Source organism: Trachypithecus francoisi, unplaced genomic scaffold (genome assembly GCF_009764315.1).
Source record: "Trachypithecus francoisi isolate TF-2019V2 unplaced genomic scaffold, Tfra_2.0 Lachesis_group11, whole genome shotgun sequence".
Taxonomy (NCBI): Eukaryota; Metazoa; Chordata; class Mammalia; order Primates; family Cercopithecidae; genus Trachypithecus; species Trachypithecus francoisi.
Genome location: NW_022681456.1, coordinates 522,831 through 544,001, shown reverse-complemented (window position 1 = coordinate 544,001; position 21,171 = coordinate 522,831). Strand labels below are relative to the sequence as shown.

Sequence of the window (21,171 nt, the reverse complement as noted above, 5' to 3'; positions counted from 1 at the left end):
CTGGCCAACATAGTGAAACCCCGTCTCTACTAAAAATGCAAAAATTAGCTGGGCATGGTGGCACGCACCTGTAGCCCCAGCTACTTGGGAGGCTGAGACAGGAGGATGGCTAGAATCTGGGAGGCAGAGGTTGTAGTAAGCCAAGATCGTGCCACTGTACTCCAGCCTGAGCGAGACACTGTCTCAAAAAAAAAAAAAAAAGCTTGTTTTATTTTCTTAAATGCTCCAAAACTAGAGAGTGGAGATGCTAGCTTATGATCACTAAGATGAAGAAGATCCAAGTGGACCTCTGAGTACAGGAGAAAAGAATAACTTGCCACAAGCTGTGAACTGTGCTAGGCCAAGGATGTGCCTCTCTGTAGAGGGAGCCCAAGTATAGGAACTCATGAAATTTTGAAAAACAGAGCCAACAGGACACATATCTGTGCAACACTCCAGCTAAGAGCTTTTTCCTTTCCTATGAAAGAATGTAATTCTAATTCTACTCCTCTGTTCTGATTCCCCTTGCCTAGGAAAACTACCACATTTTACTAACATAATTTTCCTGTCTACCTGTTGCATGTGAACTAATCAGGGTTACAGAAACATCTGCTGCAACAAAATATATCTTAAAAATTTAACATACCCTGGCCAGGCGTGGTGGCTCACGCCTGTAATCCCTGCACTTTGGGAGGCCGAGGCGGGTGGATCACGAGGTCAGGAGATCGAGACCATCCTGGCTAACACGGTGAAACCCCGTCTCTACTAAAAATACAAAAAATTAGCCGGGCGCGGTGGCGGGCGCCTGTAGTCCCGGCTACTCGGGAGGCTGAGGCAGGAGAATGGCGTGAACCCAGGAGGCGGAGCTTGCAGTGAGCCGAGATTGCGCCACTGCACTCCAGCCTGGGTGACAGAGTGAGACTCCGCCTAAAAAAAAAAAAAAAAAAAATTTAACATATCCTTCCGGAGTGCATGGTCCAGACATTAGCACAACCAAATGTGGATAAAAATGGGTCATATTGTTCTGTATGAGAGGAACAATCTTCACTGACTGGGAAACTCAACTTTTCATGTGCCTTTTTGTCTTAATGTAAATAAATAAGTGGGGGTGGTAAATACATATTCACTGTTGCAGAAGCAACAGATTCCCACGACTGCTTTCTGGCCTTGGCCATGCAGGCATATACAGTTATGCTAGGTCTCATGTTTTGCTAGACTGCTCTCCTAGGCAGTGTTACCCTTAAGGCTGTCCATGTGGTCTTCCAAACAGGGCAAAACGTGTTATTCCAATGATCCAGGTATCAAAGGTGTTCTTTCCCCAACTAATCACAGACACTCGGTCCTTTCCTTCTACCACCTCTCATTTCCCAGGACCTGATTCCAGTTCATTGCTATTATACGTTTCCTAGAAACTAATCATGTAGTTCTTGATTAAACTACATGACCATTCCGTTTCTGACATCATTAGATTTCTCCATAAGGTGAGAGTGTTTCTAAAATATCAGTGTCATTGTGTAAAATACCATGGACCCTGTAGATCCACTTCTAAAAATTTATGCCAAGAAAACTGATGCGCAGAAAGTAATTATTTTACATATAGAAGTTCATTACAGGTGTTTTTATGAGAGGAAGAAAGAAAACCATCTAAAATAAGACCAGTTAAAAAATTTTTTTAGGATTTAAACCAAGCCTGTGTAGAACTCATGTCTTTAATTACATTATATCCCCAGTTGTTAATTTATAAACAGAAATGGACAGAGAACTGCTTCTTTTTTTTTTTTTTTAAGACGGAGTCTCGCTCTGTCGCCCAGGCTGGAGTGCAGTGGCGCAATCTCAGCTCACTGCAAGCTCCGCCTCCCGGGTTCCCGCCATTCTCCCGCCTCAGCCTCCGAGTAGCTGGGACTACAGGCGCCCGCCACCGCGCCCGGCTAGTTTTTTGGATTTTTAGTAGAGACGGGGTTTCACCGTGTTAGCCAGGAGGGTCTCGATCTCCTGACCTCGTGATCCACCCGCCTCGGCCTCCCAAAGTGCTGGGATTACAGGCTTGAGCCACCGCGCCCGGCCTGAGAACTGCTTCTTAAGAAAAACCCTTCCTGTCAACTTTCTTTTAGAACAAGATAAAAAAAGAAAGGAAGACCCTTCCTTTGTCTGAAGGCATTTCTTGGATCACCTCCATCTGAAGAGCAGAATGACCATATTCCAAGACTGGGATCCTTACTTCTCATGAAAGATTATAACCACTTGTTGTAGGCAGGCAGGATGACACCCCCCACAAAAGACCCCCATCCTAATCCCCCAAATCTATGAATGTTATTTTACAAGACAAAAGGGACTCTGCAGATGTGACTACATTAAGGGCCTTGAGATTCTGGTTAGCTGGGTGGGCAAGAATCCTTGTAGAGTGAGGCAGGACAGCCAGAGTCAGGAAGGAGAAAGGGATGGGAGAGAGAGGGTAGTGGGGAGAGCAGATGCAACCTTTGGTTCTGAAGATGGAGAAGCAGCAAGGAAACAGATTCTCCCCCCGGAACCATCACAAGAAATACAGCCAACCAGACACTTTCATATTACGACTTCTGACTTCTAAAACTGTAAGAGAATAAATGTATACAAGTCACTAAGTGATCGTGTGTTACTGCAGCAGCAGGAAACTGATACGCCACCATACTGTATAGTAACAGTTTAATGTTTTAAATATTTGGATGCACCTGTAATCAAAAAAACAGAAAAACTATATTCCAAACCTTGCTAGAGAACAGCCTCAGTTCTGAGGCTCCAATCTTTACCAAAATCAAGAGTGAATGAAGTGCTATTTATGAGGCATCACCACTTAACGGGGACACACGGCCCTCTATGCCACTGTCCTCCAAATATCCTTGCCTCAAGTAAGCTGGATTAAGTGGACTAGAAAACTGCTCACTGGGACCATATTTCCTCCCAAAACTGTTTTCTCTGAGCTGTGTATCTCACTTTTAATCCAGTGACAGTAAGAAATCTGAAAAATGGGGATAACAGTCACACAGAGAGCTACCATTGACTGGTTACTATATCACATTGTCCTAGTACTCCACATATGCTCTCATTCAGTTTTCATGACAGCCCCTAAGAGGGAGGCCACCAGTGTCCCCATTTCACAGAAGAAGAAATGCAGGCACATAGCACCCACTGCCTCCTGGGGCACACTCATGTCCCAGGACTGTTTCAAGGATGAGATGAGGTAACGCACATACGGCATGTAAGGTAAAAGCCATCACTTGTACTTTTCCCAGCCGCAGCCTTCCCCTTGCCTGGAGGCTGTCACTGAGCTTGGGGCAGGGCAGTGGAGTGGAGAAGGGGAGGGCAGTCCTGGTCCTGAACCAGGGCAGTCAGTGAACGTCTCTAAGCAACAAGTTCCAGCACACAAGGTAGATACTAAGGGTACCTACCCTCTCCAGGGCTTGCCTGAGGACCAGATGGGACTATGGATACACAGCGATTAGCACAATAGCAGTTAGGGATCCTTACTACTCGGTTTCTCCTCTGGGAAGAATTTTGTTCAGCTAAGTGTCTGTAAAAAGCTTCGCGTTCTTGGCCAGGCGCGGTGGCTCAAGCCTGTAATCCCAGCACTTTGGGAGGCCGAGACGGGCGGATCATGAGGTTAGGAGATCGAGACCATCCTGGCTAACACGGTGAAACCCCGTCTCTACTAAAAAATACAAAAAACTAGCCGGGCAAGGTGGCGGGCACCTGTAGTCCCAGCTACTCGGGAGGCTGAGGCAGGAGAATGACGTAAATCCGGGAGGCGGAGCTTGCAGTGAGCTGAGATCCCGCCACTGCACTCCAGCCTGGGCGACAGAGCGAGACTCCGTCTCAAAAAAAAAAAAAAAAAAAAAAGCTTCGCGTTCTCACGTTTTCTTTTCTTTCTTTCTTTTTTTTGAGACAGAGTTTCGTTCTTTGTTGCCCAGGTTGGAGAAAAAAGGCGCGATCTCGGCTCACCGCAACCTCTGCCTACTGGGTTCAACTGATTCTCCTGTCTCAGCCTCCCGAGTAGCTGTGATTACAGGCATGCGCCACCACACCCGGCTAATTTTGTATTTTTTTAGTGGAGCCAGGGTTTCTCCATGTTGGCCAGGCTGGTGTCGAACTCCTGACCTCAGGTAATCCGCCTGCCTCGGCCTCCCAAAGTGCTGGGATTACAGGCGTGAGCCACCGCACGGGCCTCACACATTTTCTGCTTATGGCAGAAAGTCAGGTCTCTGGTCATGTTTACCGTTTGCTGTGGCCACCAAGTAGCCGCGTCTTACCCTTGTTCTATTTTTTTTTTTTTTTTTTTTTTTTTTGAGACGGAGTCTCGCTCTGTCGCCCAGGCTAGAGTGTAGTGGCTGGATCCTGGCTCACTGCAAGCTCCGTCTCCTGGGTTCACGCCATTCTCCTGCCTCAGCCTCCCAAGTAGCTGGGACTACAGGCACCCGCCACCTCGCCCGGCTAGTTTTTTTTATGTTTTAGTAGAGACGGGGTTTCACCGTGTTAGCCAGGATGGTCTGGATCTCCTGACCTCGTGATCCGCCCGCCTCGGCCTCCCAAAGTGCTGGGATTACAGGCTTGAGCCACCGCGCCCGGCCTGTTCTATTTTTTTTGAGACAGTGTCTGGCTCCGTCGCCCAGGCTGGAGTGCGGTGGCGCGATTCTGGCTCACAGCAGCCTCGACCAGGCGGGCTCAGGTGAACCTCCGGCCTCGGACTCCGGAGTATGAATAGCTGGGACCTCAGGCGCGCACCACCAGCCCGGCTAATTTTTCTTGTTTTTACAAGAGAACGGCCGGGCGCGGAGGCTCACGCCTGCTATCCCAGCACTTTGGGAGGCCGAGGCGGGCGGATGACCTGAGATCAGGAGTTCGAGACCAGCCTGGCCAACATGGTGAAACCCCGTCTCTACCAAAAATACAAAAACTAGCCCGGCGCGGTGGCAGGCGCCTGCAGTCCCAGCTACTCGGGAGGCTGAGTGAGGCAGCGGGATCGCCTGAACCCGGGAAGCGGAGGTTGCAGTGAGCCGAGATCGTGCCACTGCACTCCAGCCTGGACGACAGAGCGGGACTCTCTGTCCAAAAAAATAAAATAAATAGAGGAGAAGGGGTCTCGCTCTGTGGCCCAGGCTGATCTGGAACAGGATCCTGGGCTCCAGTGATCTGCCCGCCTCGGTCTCTCCCAGCGCTGGGCCCCCAGGCATGGTCCCCGGCCCGGCCCCTCCCCGCACCCTCCCCAGCCGCGCGTCCACCCCGCAGGGCCAGGCCCGGGTCCCGCCGCTCTCATCGCCCCCGCCGCGCGGCAGGTCCCAACGCAGCTGCGCGCAAGGTGAGGCCCGAAAAACCTCAGGAAGGGCTGAGCAAGGGAAGGCCGCGCAGCCCGCCTCGTTTCCCCGCGGGAAGCCGCGCCCGTAGCGCCTCCGCCCGCCCCGGGCTCCTCGGTCAGCGGTCGGGGCGCGCGGCCCCACCCGTCAGGCGCCGCGAGTGCGGGAGGCTGCGGGACCCGGGTCCCCCTCCCGCCTCGGCGGCGCCACCCAAGCCCGGCCCCATGGTATCCTCCGAAGGGCCGGCCCGAGGGCCTCAGGAGTGCGCCCCTCACCTGCTGGCTTCGCCGTCCGCGCCCGGGTCCCCGCGCCACCGCCCGCCGCTCCTAAGAGCCATGGAGCCGCTGGCTACACCCTCTGTTTCGCGGGAGAAATTTGGCGCGCTCCCACCCAGTCTCGCGAGAGCCGGAAGGGCCGCCGTCCATCAAGAGGCGCGCCCCGCCCCTCGCCCGCCCCCCGAGACGCTCCAATAGGCGCCGGCGCCCGGCGGGGGAGGTGGCCGGCAGGGACCGGGGAAAAGTGTGCGGAGGCGTGCGCGGCGCACCGTGGGGTTGGGACCAGGCTGCGCTGCGGGCCGCCGTGCGGCCGGAAATGTCAGGCCTTCCCCACTCCACGCTCCGCGCCTCGGGCTCCGCGCCCGGCCCGCCCGAGGTGGGGTCGATGCCCCCGGCGGCGCGGCGCTGGGTAGGCGATGGCGCCGGCCGCGTCCAGGCTGCGGGCCGAAGCCGGGCTCCGGGCGCTCCCGCAGCGGGCGCTCGCCCAGTACCTGCTTTTCCTGCGGCTCTACCCGGTGCTCACCAAGGCGGCCACCAGGTGAGCGGGGGCGCGGCCCCAGGTCGGCCGCAGTGGCGCGGGGCCTGGACAGGAGCGCGGGGTCGGGACCCGTCTGGGGGCGCGCCCGGGTCAGAGCCCCCGCAGCGGGCGCCCTCCGACCCGGCGCTGAACTTCCTACGGCGACACCCGCGTCCCCAGTCAGCGATTGTGAGGCGCCTCGCGGATCCCGCCCTCCCAGCGCGTGGAGGGCCCGCCCGGACCCCGGGGACTCGGCGCTGAGGTTCCACCCAAGGACCCGACAGGGGCCCCGCGCACCCGGGGAAGCCACGGCCAGGGGAGCAGGTCCGCGTGGCGCGGGTGAAGACAGGGCCAGGGGAGCGGGTCCTCACGGCGGGGGTGGAGACAGGGCCGAGGGAGCGGGTCTGCGGGGCGCGGGTGGAGACAGGGCCAGAGGAGCGGGTCCTCACGGCAGGGGTGCAGACAAGGCCGAGGGAGCGGGTCTGCGGGGCGCGGGTGAAGACACGGCCAGGGAGCGGGTTCGCACCGCGCGGGTGGAGACAGGGCCGAGGGAGCGGGTCTGCGGGGCGCGGGTGGAGACAGGGCCAGAGGAGCGGGTCCTCACGGCAGGGGTGCAGACAAGGCCGAGGGAGCGGGTCTGCGGGGCGCGGGTGAAGACACGGCCAGGGAGCGGGTTCGCACCGCGCGGGTGGAGACAGGGCCGAGGGAGCGGGTCTGGGGGAGTCGGGTCCTCACGGCGCGGGTGGAAACACGGCCAGGGAAGGTGTGTTTTGAGAAGGTGACATTGAACAGGCTGTGTAAAGAAGTGGAGCAGAGGCTCTCCTGGCACAGGGAACAGCAGGGCAAAGGTCCCTGTTAGGTTTTGAAGGGAAGGCCGGCGTTAAAGAAATGCTGAGAGAGGTGCAGCTTGGACTCAGTCCCGAGGGAGGGAAGATCTGTGTGTGGAGAAGGTGAACCCTGAGCAAGAGGCAGGAGATGTGAAGGGAATCGCCAGGGATCTGATCCAGAAGGTGTCTAGGTCCGTGCTAGGAATTTTGGATTTATAGTCCAGAGAGCTTCTCAGAAGGCAAATACAAACCAAGGCCTGGAGGGAGCCACTGGGCGTGTTCCACATTTTTATGGAAATTTTTATTGTGCTAATTGTAGATTCACAAACAGTTACAAGACTAATATGGAGAGATCCCTTGTACACTTTCCCAGTGTCCCCCATTGGTTACATTCTGTGAAACTGCAGTGCAGTATCAACCAGGGCATGGCGTGGACACAGTCCACAGATCCTATTCAGATTTCTCCATTTTTCTTGTAGTTGTATCTGTTCTGTACAGTTTTATCACATCTGTACGTTCACGTGTTCACTACCACAGTCAAAATGCAGAACAGTGTCATGATAGGGCCGTCCTGTTGCTCTTTCATAACCACACAGCTTCCTTACTCCCAAACTGCAAAAGTTACAGTATAACATCACAGCCAGGAGGTTGACATTGATACTGGAAAGCCGCTTGTCCTTATCTATGTATTTAAGTCCACTGTCTCCACCTTTTTTTTTTTTTTTTTTGAGACAGAGTCTCGCTCTGTCGCCCAGGCTAGAGTGCAGTGACAGGATCTCCACTCACTGCAAGCTCCGCCTCCCAGGTTCACAACATTCTCCTGCCTCAGCCTCCCAAGTAGCTGGTACTACAGGCGTCCACCACCCTGCCTGGCTAATTTTTGTATTTTTAGTAGAGATGGGGTTTCACCATGTTAGCCAGGATGGTCTTGATCTCCTGACCTCGTGATCCGCCTGCCTTGGCCTCCCACAGTGCTGGGATTACAGGCGTGAGCCGCCGTGCCCGGCTGTCTTCACCTTTTGATACAAGAACTATACATTGAGCCCCTTTAACAATAATTCCAACCCCCCCCCCCGCCACAGCATCTGCTGCATGGCCTCAGAACGGCCCTCTCATTCACTTGTGGGAAGGGGCACCCTCCTGCTGGTCACTTCTGTTTTCTGATGACCTCCTTCTCCACAGTGGCATTTTGTCAGCACTTGGGAACTTCCTGGCCCAGATGATTGAGAAGAAGCGGAAAAAAGAAAACTCTGGAAGTCTAGATGTCGGTGGGCCTCTGAGATACGCTGTTTATGGGTGAGTGCCATACAAGGGGTGGGTTTACTCTGTAGCCGCTGAGTGCAACCAAGCTGGGCACCAAAATGAAGTAGTTGGAGTACTCTCATTTATAAATATGATTTTTTAAAAAACATTGTAGTAATCATCATGGGAAAAAACTCAAATGGTTCATATAGTTTGTATGGCATATATACATGTATGTGGTTTTTTTGTTTTTTCTTTTTTTTTTTTTTTTGGAGACAGTCTCCCTCTGTCACCCAGGCTTACTGCAACCTCTGCCTCACCGGTTCAAGTGATTCTCCTGCCTCAGCCTCTGGAATAGCTGGGATTATAGCCATGCACTACCATGCCCAGCTAATTTTTGTATTTTTAGTAGAGATGGGGTTTCACCATGTTGGCCAGGCTGGTCTTGAACTCCTGACCTCAAGTGATCCACCCACCTCGCCCTCCCAAAGTGCTGGGATTACAGCCTCATATTTGTGGTTTTATCATGTTTCTTTTTGATTGGATGGGTGGGGGTGACTGTCTTAATTGGGCTGAGAGGCAAACTTGAGGGCAAGTAACTCAACCTAAAGTCAGACTTCAGGATTCAAAAACCCTGAAAGCGTCCTCGACTGGGCTCATGGAAGAGGAAAACTGACTCCAATATGACCAATTAGTTTCTATTGTTATTTTCATAGTGTAAATATCCAGAAAAGAAATGCTTAGGTACCCTGAAAAATGTCCAGGTTCTGAACCACTTTCTGAATTGCAAAAGCACAGTGATTAAAGAGTTTTACCAATTTAATCCACCCTGAGCTCTTGGCCAACAATAATGTTACAGATGGATTATTTGAAGTATTTTCCAACTACAGTGATTTTTTTTTTTAATTCAGAATTCATGAAGATCATTTTTATGCTTACAGGCTTGCTAACTTGAATCATCATGGGTTTTTCCATAATGTATTTAAAGCAGTAATCCCCCCAAGAGGGGCGGGTGACAAGATCACCTAGCAGGCCTCATCCAAGTACAGTTTTCCCATCCCCAGGACTTCAGTCCCCTTCCCCACTGAGAATCCCTGCAGAGGCCACATAACACCCTGTGACCGAGTGGGAAAACACACTGAGAACCACTTATTTAAAGACTGTCAACGTCACAAGTTGAAAGACCCCACTTTTTATTGCCAAATGTTACGGAACTGCAAGGCCTCTTGTCCCAGTAGATGTGACAGCTGGCTCCATTCTCTCCCAAGCACACAGGGGAATGATTAGTAGCAATGCACGCAAGCCAGAGTGCAGCACCAGGCTGCAGTTAGGCTAAACTCGCAGTTAGCCTAGCGAGTTTGATGAAAAGCTCTACAACCAGGGACATGTCTGATGATTCATCATTGAGCACCTTCTCAAAGCCAGGCCCTGTTCTGGGCACTGCAGTGGACAGAAGACATAGCCTGCCTTGGGGAGCCTGCCTTCTAGGGGTGAAGAGAGGCACAGACTAACCTAACAGATGAGATAAGGACAGTGCTAGGCAGAAAAGGAACTAGGGCCTGGAATAAAGCGTGTTAGCACAGGTGTGCATGCGTGCTGGGACAACCTGGAAGTTGACAGTATGAGGGGAGCAAGCCACCATGGCTAGGCGGGGAAGTGCTGGGCGCAGAGTCCACAGCAGGAGGAGCGAGCCACCATGGCTAGGCGGGGAAGCGCTGGTCGCAGAGAGTCCACAGCAGGAGCAAGTCTGGTCTGTTAGAACAACAGAGCGCCCCTGAAGCTGACTTGTCTGTACAGACCTGTGTGGCCAATACTGAGGGATATCAGGAAGCAGGGCTTAGGACCTGGGATTTGGGGGTGAAGCTAGACCAGAGAAGAGCACATCCAGAGAACCACAGCCTGGCTCACACCCCCCGGGGGCCTCAGGTTCTTCTTCACAGGGCCGCTGAGTCACTTCTTCTACCTCTTCATGGAACACTGGATCCCTCCGGAGGTCCCCCTGGCAGGGCTCAGGAGGCTCCTCCTGGACCGCCTCGTCTTTGCACCGGCCTTCCTCATGTTGTTCTTCCTCATCATGAACTTTCTGGAGGTGGGTGTCTGCCGCAGCACTTACTGCAGCTCTTCGTTTAGCACAGGGATTCTTCACCTGACATTCCTGGCAGAGTTCAGAGGGTCTGCAAACTTTTCACTCAAATTGAAATTTTGCCTTTTCCTTTATGAATACGGGAAGCAAACGTCTAGTATTGGCAGGACCTGTTTGTACCCAGTACAGTCACTTTATTTATTTATTTATTTAAAAGCGGAGTTTCACTCTGTCACCCAGGCTGCAGTGCAGTAGCACAATCACAGCCCACCGCAGCCTCAAACTCCTGGGTTCAAGCAATCCTCTTGCCTGAGCCTCCCAAGTAGCTGAGACTACATGTGTGTGCCACCACACCCAGCTAATCAGATATTTTTTATTTATTTATTTATTTATTTTTTATTTTTTTTTTTTGAGACGGAGTCTCGCTCTGTCGCCCAGGCTGGAGTGCAGTGGCCGGATCTCGGCTCACTGCAAGCTCCGCCTCCGGGGTTCATGCCGTTCTCCTGCCTCAGCCTCCAGAGCAGCTGGGACTACAAGCGCCCGCCACCTCGCCCGGCTAGTTTTTTGTTTTTTTTTAAGTAGAGACGGGGTTTCACCGTGTTAGCCAGGATGGTCTCGATCTCCTGACCTCGTGATCCGCCCGTCTCGGCCTCCCAAAGTGCTGGGATTACAGGCTTGAGCCACCGCGCCCGGCCAGATATTTTTATATCACATATTAGTTGTTACAGATATCTTGAAGTATCATTTATGCTCATTACTACTTGGACCTGCCATTAGAGGTCTTGTCACTGTGTAAAGAAAGAAATAGGCCAGGTGCAGTGGTTCATGCCTGTAATCCCAGCACTTTGGGAGACTGAGGCCGGTGGATCACCTGAGGTCAGGAGTTTGAGACCAGCCTGGCCAACATGGCGAAACCTCGTCTCTACTAAAAACTACAAAAATTAGCCAGGCATGGTGGTGGGCGCCTGTAATCCCAGCTACTTCGGAGGCTGAGGCAGGAGAATCGCTTGAAGCCGGGAGGTGGAGGTTGCAGTGAGCTGAGATTGCGCCATTGCACTTCAGCCTAGGTGACAGAGCAAGACTCTTTCTCAAAAAAAAAAAAGAAAGAAAGAAAGAAACAGGGCCGGGTGTGGTGGTGCATGCCTGTAATCCCAGCACTTTGTGAGGCCAAGGCCAGTAGATAGCTTGAGGCCAGGAGTTCAGGACCAGCCTGGGCAACATGGCGAAAACCAATCTCTCCAAAAATTAAAAAATGAGCCAGTGGGGTGATGTGCACCTGTAGTTCCAGCTATTCGGGAGGCTAAAGTGAGAGAATCCCTTGAGCCCAAGATGTGGAGGCTGCAGTAAGCAGAGATCGCACCACTGCACTCCAGCTTGGGTAACAGAGCAAGACCCTGGTTCAAAAGACAAAATAAAAAAATAGAAATAAACACATTAGTCTGTCAAAATTTTTTCTGAATATTTTGATAACTGTGTTTCAGTATTACTGGTTCCTTTGTAGTCCTATTTTATTTATTTATTTATTTATTTATTTTTAATTATTACTTTTTTGAGACGGAGTCTCACCCTGTTGCCCAGGCTGGAGTGCAGTGGCGTGATCTCGGCTCACTGCAACCTCTACCTCCCGGGTGCAAATGACTCTCCTGCCTCAGCCTCCTGAGTAGCTGGGATTACAGGAGCCCGCCACCACACCCAGCTAATTTTTGTATTTTTAGTAGAGATGGGGTTTCATCACGTTGGCCAGGCTTGTCTTGAACTCCTGACCTGATGATCCACCTGCCTCGGCCTCCCAGAGTGCTGGGATTATAGGTGTGAGCCACTGCGCCCGGCCATATTTTATTTTATACATTATAAAACATGATTCTGAGAAGGGGGTCCACAGGCTTCACTAAACTGCCAAAGAGATCTGTGGCACAAGAAGTTTGAGACCCCTGATGATGACACAGACGCCTGTGCAAGTTCTGGGCCTGGAGGTTCACCTACCGGCATAATCCCAGTTGGAATCCAACACGTGGGAGGCATGTTCACCTGCACTCAGCAGATGTGTCTGTTCTGACTGTCCCACCTTCCCCGTTGACGAGCACCTTCAAATCCTCACCGTCTCTAGGAGCACTAGCCGGGTTGTGCTGTGTGTTTGAGACGTGTCACCTTCTTTTTTTTTTTTTTGAGACAGAGTCTCACTGTGTCGCCCAGGCTGGAGTACAGTGACGTAATCTCAGCTCACTGCAACCTCCGCCTCTTGGGTTCAAGTAATTCTCTGCCTCAGCCTCCGGAATAGCAGGGATTGCAGGTGCCTGCCACTACGCCCAGCTAATTTTTTTGTATTTTTAGTAGAGGCGGGGTTTCACCACCTTGGCCAGGTTGGTATTGAACTCCTGACCTCGTGATCCACCTGCCTTGGCCTCCCAAAGTGCTGGGATTACAGGTGTGCCACTGCGCCCAGTGTTACCTTCTGTCCTGAAAGTAATTTGTTTTAACCAATCACTTCTCCATACAGAAGTTCTAAAGGTTCATGTATTCAAATATGACATTATTTTCCTTCATGCCTTTCCTTACAGGAAGATAATAGAAATATTCTCCTATATTTTCCTCTGGTATCCTTATAGTTTTACTTGTGTATGGTAGGAGACAGACATCTGTATGGATTTTTCTACTTACATAGCAAATTTTCTCATTACCATTTATTGGGCTATCCCCAGTATTTTGAAATATTCTCATTTCCAGCTGTACAGGCAATTATCTGGACTCTTTGTTCTTTTGCTGGATTATTTTCTTTTTTTTGAGATGGAGTCTCGCTCTGTTGCCAAGGCTGGAGTGCAGTGGTACAATCCCGGCTCACTGCAACCTCCACCTCTCGGGTTCAAGTGATTTTTATGCCTCAGCCTCCAGAGTAGCTGGGACAACAGGTGCCCACCACCATGCCCGACTGATGTTTGTATTTTTAGTAACAATGGGGTTCCTCTGTGTTGGCCAGGCTGGTCTCGACCTCAAGTGATATGCCCACCTTGGCATTACAGGTGTGAGCCACCGCACCCAGCTTTCCCCCTTACTTTAAACAATAAAATATTTAAGCATTTCTTTAAAAATTTTTTTTAGTTTGTATATACTTAGAGGGTACGAGTACAAATTTCTTATGTAACTGTGCTGTGGTGACATCTGAGCTTTCAGTTCCCATCACCCAAGTAGTCAGTGGTGATTTTCAACCCTCCTCTCCCTGCCACCTTTTCAAGTCTCTGGTGTCTGTTATTTCCCTCTGGTGGTCCATGTGTACCCACTGTTCAGCCCCCACTTATGAGTGAGGACATCTGCTGAGGCAGGAAGGTCACTTGAGCCCAGGATGTCAAGACCAGCCTGGGCAACATAGTGAGACCCCTTCTCTACAAAAAAATTAAAAATCAAAGTGTTGTGTTGGCACATGCCTGTAGTCCCAGCTACTCAGGAGGCTGAGACTGAGGCTTGATGCCAGGAGGTTGAGGCTGAGTGAGCCGTGATTGCACCCACTGCACTCCAACCGGCGTGGGCAACAGAGTGGAGACAGCGAGACCCTATCTGGAAAAAAAAAAGTGGGAACAAGCAGTATTTGACTTTCCATTGGTGAGTTGTTTCACTTGGGATAATGGCCCCTGGTTCAGTCTGTGTCACTGCAAAAGACATGCTCTTTTTTTTTTTTTTTTTTTTTTTTGACACAGGGTCTTGCTGTTTTGTCCAGGCTGGAGTGTAGTGGCGCAATCTCATCTCACTGCAACCTCCGCCCCCTAGGTTCAACAGTTTTCCTGCCTCAGCCTCCCAAAGTGCTGGGATTGCAGGCGTGAGCCACCATGCCCGGCCGAGTTCATTCTTTTTTTATAGCAGAGTAGTGTTCCGTGGTATATTTATGGCACTTTTTCTTTATCCAGTCCTCTGTTGGGGGACATTTAGGTTGATTCCATGTGTTTGCTGTTGTGGATAGCCCTGTGATAAACATACGAGGGCAGGGATTTTTTGATATGATTCCTCTTCCTTTGGGTAGACACCCAGTAGTGGGATTGCTGGATTGAAGGGTGGTTCTATTTTTAGTTCTTTGAGAAATCTCCATACTGTTTTCCAGAAAGGCTGTACTAATTTGCATTCCCACCAGCAGTATGTAAGTGTTCACTTTTCTCCACATTCTTGCCAGCATCTATTGTTTTTTGACCTTTTTTGGTTTTTTTTGAGACAGAGTTTTACTGAGTTAGCCAGGGTGGAGTGCAGTGGTGCGATCTCAGCTCACCACAACCTCCGCCTCCCAGGTTCAAGTGATTCTCCTGCCTCAGCCTCCTGAGTAGCTGGGATTACAGGCACATGCCACCATGCTCGACTAATTTTTGTATTTTTTTTTTTTTTTTTTTGAGACGGAGTCTCGCTCTGCCGCCCAGGCTGGAGTGCTGTGGCCAGATCTCAGCTCACTGCAAGCTCCGCCTCCTGGGTTCACGCCATTCTCCTGCCTCAGCCTCCCGAGTAGCTGGGACTACAGGCGCCCGCCACCGCGCCCGGCTAGTTTTTTGTATTTTTTTAGTAGAGACGGGGTTTCACCATGTTAGCCAGGATGGTCTCGATCTCCTGACCTCGTGATCCGCCCGTCTCGGCCTCCCAAAGTGCTGGGATTACAGGCTTGAGCCACCGCGCCCGGCCTAATTTTTGTATTTTTTTTTTAGTAGAAATGGGGTTTCACCATGTTGGTCAGGCTGGTCTCGAACTCCTGACCTCGTGATCCGCCCGCCTCAGCCTCCCAAAGTGCTGAGATTACAGGCATGAGCCACCGCGCCTGGCCACTTGACTTTTTAATAATAGCCATTCTGACTGGCGTGAGGTGGTATCTCTTTGTGGTTTTAATTTGCATTTCTCTGATGATTAGTGATGTTGAATATTTTTTCATATGTCTCTTGGCCACTTGTTTTTTTCTTTTGAAAAATGTTCATGTCCTTTGCCCAGTTTTTTAATGAGGTTATTCATTTCTTTCTTGCTGAGTTGTGTGAGTTCCTCGTAGATTCTGGATAACAGCCCTTTGTAGGATGCATAATATGCATATATTTTTTCCCATGCTGTAGATTGTCTGTTGATTGTTTCTTTTGCTGTGCAGAAGCTTTTTTGTTTAATGAAGTCCTGTTTGTCTGTTTTTGGTTTTGCTGTATTTGCTTTTGAGGACTTAGTCACAAATTCTTTGTCTCTGGCTGACATCCAGAGGAGTTGCTCCCAGGATCTTCATGGTTTCAGGACTTGGGTGCAGGTCTTGAATCCACCAGCTGACATTTAGAATCAACTTACTGGGGTCCTTTTTTTTTTTTTTGTAACTCCTAACAAGTTTGATTGGAAAGACATCGACTTTGGAGGTTATTTGGGAGGAACTGACAGCATAGCTCTGAGTAGCAGTTCTGGTGCCCAGGGCCAGCCTTGGGAGTCACCTCCTCTGGTTGTCCTCAAGGAGTGATGGGCTGGGACACACAGCGTGAGCAGGGCTGCTGTCTGGCATCTCACTGATCATTTTCCATCTCACTGGTTGGCTCCTTAGAGCCGCAGTGCTGAGTACACGTGTGTGCTGTCTGCATACACACAGAACAAAGTCCAATAGCAGTTTAAAAACCATCATGTTAGGGTTTGGGTGCTCGGAATTCAGTTCTGATGGGCAGTGAGATTGTTCACCACCTGCCTTCCCTCCTTTGCAGGGGAAAGACGCCTCAGCCTTCGCTACCAAGATGAGGGGGGGCTTCTGGCCGGCGCTAAGGATGAACTGGAGGGTGTGGACGCCAGTACAGTTCATCAACATCAATTACATCCCTCTGAAGGTGAGGGCCACGGGGCTCAGCCTCTGCCAACATTCCTTTCTGCCAGCCTTTGCCTTCCTTCTTTCCTTCCTTCCTTCCTTCCTCCCTTCCTTCTTTCCCCTTCCCCTCTCTTTTTTTCTTTTTCTTTTTCTTTTCTCCTCTTTCTGCTGTAGTTTCCACTGGACTTGGTTTCCCCGTGTCTAGACTCCTCAGGCAGCCTTGGATTTTGCCCGTGACCCTGAATCATTGCTAGTTCTGGATTCAGGAAGCAACACACAGGGGTGTCCAGAGCGGGTGTCGTTGCCTCTTCCGTTTGTTCAGCAAATTCTCATTAAAAGCCCCCATGCCAGGGATGCCCTTGAGTTTCCTGGCCTTTGAAACATTCCCAGTTCCAGGAGTGTACATTCAGGCAACTTGAATCTATGCTCCTGGGTTGCAGTCCTCAAACTCAACCCAAATAAACTCTAGTTATACTTAGAAAAAAAAAGACCGTCATGGTAGCTCACGCCTGTAATCCCAAAACTATGGGAGGCTGAGGCGGCCAAATCACTTGAAGCCAGGAGTTCGAGACCAGCCTGGCCAACATAGCAAAAACCCCATCTCTACTAAGAATAACAAAAGTTAGCCGGGCGTGGTGGCAGGTGCCTGTAGTCCTAGCTACTCAGGTGGCTGAGGCACAAGAATCGCTTGAACCCGGGAGGCGGAGGTTGGAGTGAGCTGAGATTGCGCCACTGCACTCTAGCCTGGGCAACAGAGTAAGACCCTGTCTCAAAAAATAAATAAAATGTTGAAAAGAAACAAAGCATTTGTGGTCCCTGGGCTCAGGATGACAGCTGAGCCTGAAGGCAGGCACTGTGTGTCCACGGGTCCTGCCGCTGGCCTGGAAGGGCTGCCTCGCCTGGATGAGGGGTGGGCCTGTCCAGGTGCAGAGTGAAGACCTTCTGGGGAAACAGCCCTTCCGCCATCCTGTGCATGAAGGAGCTGCTGTAGGGACTGAGTCAAAGGTGTCAGATTGGGGCTGGGCTGGTGGAGGGGAGACTGGAGCCCCAGGCTCTGCCACGGGGATCAAGTGTCTTTATGCACAGCCGGGGTCCCCAGGACCACTCCCACACTGGGAGGAGGGGGTGCAGCACCCCCTGCAGCATGGCAGGACACCCCAGGATGCTGCAGGAGGAGGCCTGGCAGAGTCTGCAGCAGCCACGTGCTTCCCTCCCCCACAAGGTGTGCCGCCCATCAGGGTTTTACTGGCACTGTGGGCGGGCATCCCTGCCTGCTGCCCCAAAGCTCCAGACCCCTAGAAAGACAGCAGCTGTGTGGAGCCCGCGATGTTGGTGCAAACAGTCCGGACGCAGGGCCCTTCTGGGAAAGGTGGGTACCATCCCAGCCCAGGCTGCCGCTAGGGAGGACCTGGACAGGCCTGCAGTGGCTGGATCTCAGCTGCAGAGAGCCTTCCTGCATTAGCACCGGCTCTGAGCCCTGCCCAGGAGGGAGGAGAGGACCAGGGTGACTCCTGAGGGAGAGGAGGGAGGCGGCCCAGTGTGCACACACACTGCACACACCACAAACACACACATCAGGAAGCAGCAGGAAAACGGGCGCACATAGACAGGACAAAGAGGCGGTTCACCCTTAGCCAAAGTTGCCAGGAGTTAAAGCAAAATAAAAACAAAATTTCCTTTGGCTTTAACAGTGGCCCTTCCCAGAGCAATTTCAGCTCCATGGGGCTGAAGCCAGATTGCTTTGAAGAGTGGGTGGGAATTATTTAAAAATCACAAGTCTAGAACATGATCTCAAAGTTTGTGGAGACCAGGCATGGTGGCTCATGCCTGTAATCCCAGAACTTTGAGAGGCCGAGGCAGAAGGATCACTCGAAGCCAGGAGTTTGAGACCAGTCTGGGCAGCATAGTGAGACCCCATCTCTATTTTATAAAAATGAATTTTAAAAAGTTTGAGAGGAGGTGAGGTGAAGCGATGGAAGAAGGCTGGGTGGCAGAGGGGGTTCTGACACTAAAAAGATGCGGACATGGTGGGTGCAGACGTGAAGCTGCTTGTGGGATGGGCAAACACCCATGTCCAGAAAGAGCGGCTCTGCGGGGTCCCCTAAGGAAGCAGGTGGATGCGAGCCCCCCGCACACTCACCGTGGTGCTTGGGACAGAGGCCCCACCCTCTGATGAGAGAGGAGAGAGAAGGACGCTGAGCGGAGAGGAGAGTGGGACATCCTGCCTCAAGCCCCTACGTGCCTCTCCTCTGGAGGGCCAGGGGCTGGGACTGAGGGGAGAGGAAGCTAGGTGGGCACTGTGAGGGGATACAGAAGGGGCAGATTTGGCCACATGGAGGATGGGAGAGCACGCTGACTGCAGAAACAAAGACTTCTGGACAGAGGGGGCTGGGGCTTGTCCAGCTGTGGTCAGCATCTGGGGAGGTGAGAAGGCAGGAAGGATAAAGAATTTTCCAGGGAGTGTGACTGAAGAACAGTAGGCTAAGGAAGCTACAGCCATAGGCCACCGGTTCTCGGGAATTTAGAGAAGGAAGTAGAGACAGGTGAGAAGACAGACTGGCCAGGAACATGGAGGATCTGGGATGGAAGAGGGGAGAGCCAGGAAGCTGCGTCTCTGAGCAGCATCGGGGCAGAGTCACCATCCTAGGTGTGTGCAGGTGGGTGAGGAAGCGGCATTCAATCAGCAAGCGTTTCCTGAGCAGTGGCTGTGTGCCGTGCTGCGAGACTCGGGGACGTGGTGATTAACCAGACAGACAGGCTGCTACTTTCATAGCACCACATGCCAGGGAGAGACTCAGCACCAGGCCAGGGAATTCTGGGGAAGGGTGAAGCTGCTGAGTCACCAAAGCAGGGCAGTGGGATGGCGATGGTTAGAGAGGAGGGAAGGTCTGGGGCCCCTCCCCTGTTCGTCAGCTGTGTCCCCCGAGGAGGGTGCAGCCACCTGCGTGATGGCTGGTCCTGGAGTGAGAGAGGCCGAACCAGGAGCTAAGGTGTGCAGTGAAGTGGGAAAAAGGAGCGTGACTTGGCTTTGGGATTCCTGGGCCGCTGTCGCCTGTGAGCACTGTAACTAGGGGACCATTTTTCTTCTCCACTCCTCTCTGCTAGGGGCCTAGCACAGCGTTTGGTACCAACAGAGGCTCAGTAAATGCAGTAATGGATGGGTAGTTGGACCAGCCGACAACCCGTTCAAACGGGTAAACGAATGAACTGGGTGACTGAGGCTGGATAACTGGCCACGGCCTCCCACTGACCGTGGTCTATCGGACTGTTCTTTTTGGCAGTTCCGGGTGCTCTTCGCCAACCTGGCAGCTCTGTTCTGGTATGCCTACCTGGCCTCCCTGGGGAAGTGACAACCGCTGGAAGAACATCAGATGCACTGTGGACATGGGTCTGGGGGTCTCACCCGCCCAGCGAGAGCAGAACCAACCCAGTCAGGATGTCACTGCCTCTAAATCAGGTGATTCAAGATGCCCGAAAATGATGGATAGAGAAACAGAAATCTCTGAATGTCAGAACCTTGTGTTTTAAAAAGGCAGTCACTGACTTCAGCTGGTGCTGCCCCAGAAACTTAACATTTAGTAGAGGCAATTTCAACTGTTACTGTGGACTGAAGTAGGATCACAATAAACAATAATGTAGGTTCTTCAATGGTGACTTTAATCTCTCAGAACAATTGCTGTTGCTTTGAAAAAATGCATAGCCAGGGCCGGGTGTGGTGGCTCACGCCTGTAATCCCAGCACTTTGGGAGGCCGAGGCGGGCGGATCACGAGGTCAGGAGATCAAGACCACAGTGAAACCCCGTCTCTACTAAAAATACAAAAAATTAGCTGGGTGCGGTGGTGGGCGCCTGTAGTCCCAGCTGCTCCGGAGGCTGAGGCAGGAAAATGGCGTGAACCCAGGAGGCAGAGCTTGCAGTGAGCCGAGATCGCGCCACTGCGCTCCAGCCTGGGTGACAGAGCTAGACTCCATCTCAAAAAAAAAAAAAAAAAAGAAATGCATAGCCAGATTTTTTTTAATTTTCGTGTGTGTGGTATGACACATAAAACACAATATTTACCATGTAGCTGGTCGTGGGGGCTCATGCCTGTCATCCCAGTACTTTGGGAGGCAGAGGCAGGAAGATTGCTTGAGGCCAGGAATTTGAGACCAGCCTGGGCAACACAGTGAGACCTCATTTCTACAAGAAAAAAAAAATACACACACACACACCCCTGGGACATCTTCCTGCCACAGCCTCCCAAGTAGCTAGGATTATAAGTTCCCACCATCACACCCAGCCACACCTGGCTGTTTTTTTTTTTTTTTTTTTTTTTGTAGAGATGGGGTCTTCCTGTATTGCCCAGGCTGGTCTTTGAACTCCTGGGATTACAGGTGGGAGCACCTGCACTGGGGCTCTTTCCTTTTTTTTGGAGTCTCACCCTGTCACCCAGGCTGGAGTGCAATGGCGCAATCTCAGCTCACTGCAACCTCTGCCTCCTGGGTTCAAGAGATTTCTCCTGTCTCAGCCTCCTGAGTAGCTAGGATTACAGGTGTGCACCACCATGCCTGGCTAATTTTTTGTGTCTTTAGTAGAGAAGGGGTTTTGCCATGTTGGCCAGGCTGGTCTCAAACTCCTGACCTCATGATTTGCCTGCCTTGGCCTCCTGAAGTGCTGGGATTACAGGCATGAACCACCATACCCGGCCCTCTTTCCTTTTAAAAAAGGCTGACTTTTGATTGTCCTTAAGATTCTTTAAAAAATAAAAATAAAAATAGGCCAGGCTCGGTGGCTTACCCCTGTAATCCCAGCACTTTGGAAGGCTGAGGCAGACGGATCACTTGAGGTCAGGAGTTCAAGACCAACCTGGCCAACATAGTGAAACCCTATCTCTACCAAAAATATAAAAAATTAGCGGCCGGGCGCAGTGGCTCACGCCTGTAATCCCAGCACTTTGGGAGGCCAAGGCAGGCAGATCACGAGGTCAAGAAATCGAGGCCATCCTGGCTAACATGGTGAAACCTTGTCTCTACTAAAAATAAAAAAATTAGCCAGGTGGGGTAGCGGGTGACTGTAATCACAGCTACTCGGGAGGCTGAGGCAGGAGAACAGCTTGAACCTGGGAGGCAGAGGTTGCAGTGAGCCAAGATCACTCCACTGTGCTCCAGCC

The 21,171-nt window shown here is 51.6% G+C and overlaps 2 protein-coding genes across 7 annotated transcripts in view; one reads left to right on the top strand and one right to left on the bottom strand.

The window, feature by feature from the left end:
- The window catches only part of POLE (DNA polymerase epsilon, catalytic subunit), a 65,919-nt gene extending 60,237 nt beyond the window's left edge, over nt 1–5,682 (bottom strand). For all 4 annotated transcript variants that reach the window (XR_004439475.1, XR_004439477.1, XR_004439476.1 and 1 more), the window contains exon 1: nt 5,576–5,682. Coding sequence is in view for 1 of the 4 variants with exons in the window: in XM_033220003.1 (XP_033075894.1) it covers nt 5,576–5,637 (62 nt within the window). In the remaining 3 variants the exon portion in view is untranslated. The remainder of the gene's footprint in view (nt 1–5,575) is intronic.
- Nucleotides 5,683–5,801: 119 nt separating this feature from the next.
- On the top strand, nt 5,802–19,677 carry PXMP2 (peroxisomal membrane protein 2). Of its 3 annotated transcripts, XM_033220013.1 has the most exons (6): nt 5,826–6,113; nt 8,102–8,215; nt 10,088–10,250; nt 15,926–16,045; nt 19,129–19,217; nt 19,305–19,677. In XM_033220013.1, the coding sequence occupies exons 1-5, from the start codon at nt 5,992–5,994 to the stop codon at nt 19,186–19,188; spliced, it is 579 nt and encodes a 192-aa protein (XP_033075904.1). In that variant the 5' UTR covers nt 5,826–5,991; the 3' UTR covers nt 19,189–19,217; nt 19,305–19,677. The 3 variants fall into 3 exon arrangements, with proteins under 3 accessions (XP_033075905.1, XP_033075904.1, XP_033075903.1); XM_033220012.1 differs by lacking the exon at nt 19,129–19,217 and having other exon boundaries at nt 5,834–6,113; XM_033220014.1 differs by lacking the exons at nt 10,088–10,250; nt 15,926–16,045; nt 19,129–19,217 and having other exon boundaries at nt 5,802–6,113.
- Nucleotides 19,678–21,171: the final 1,494 nt, after the last annotated feature.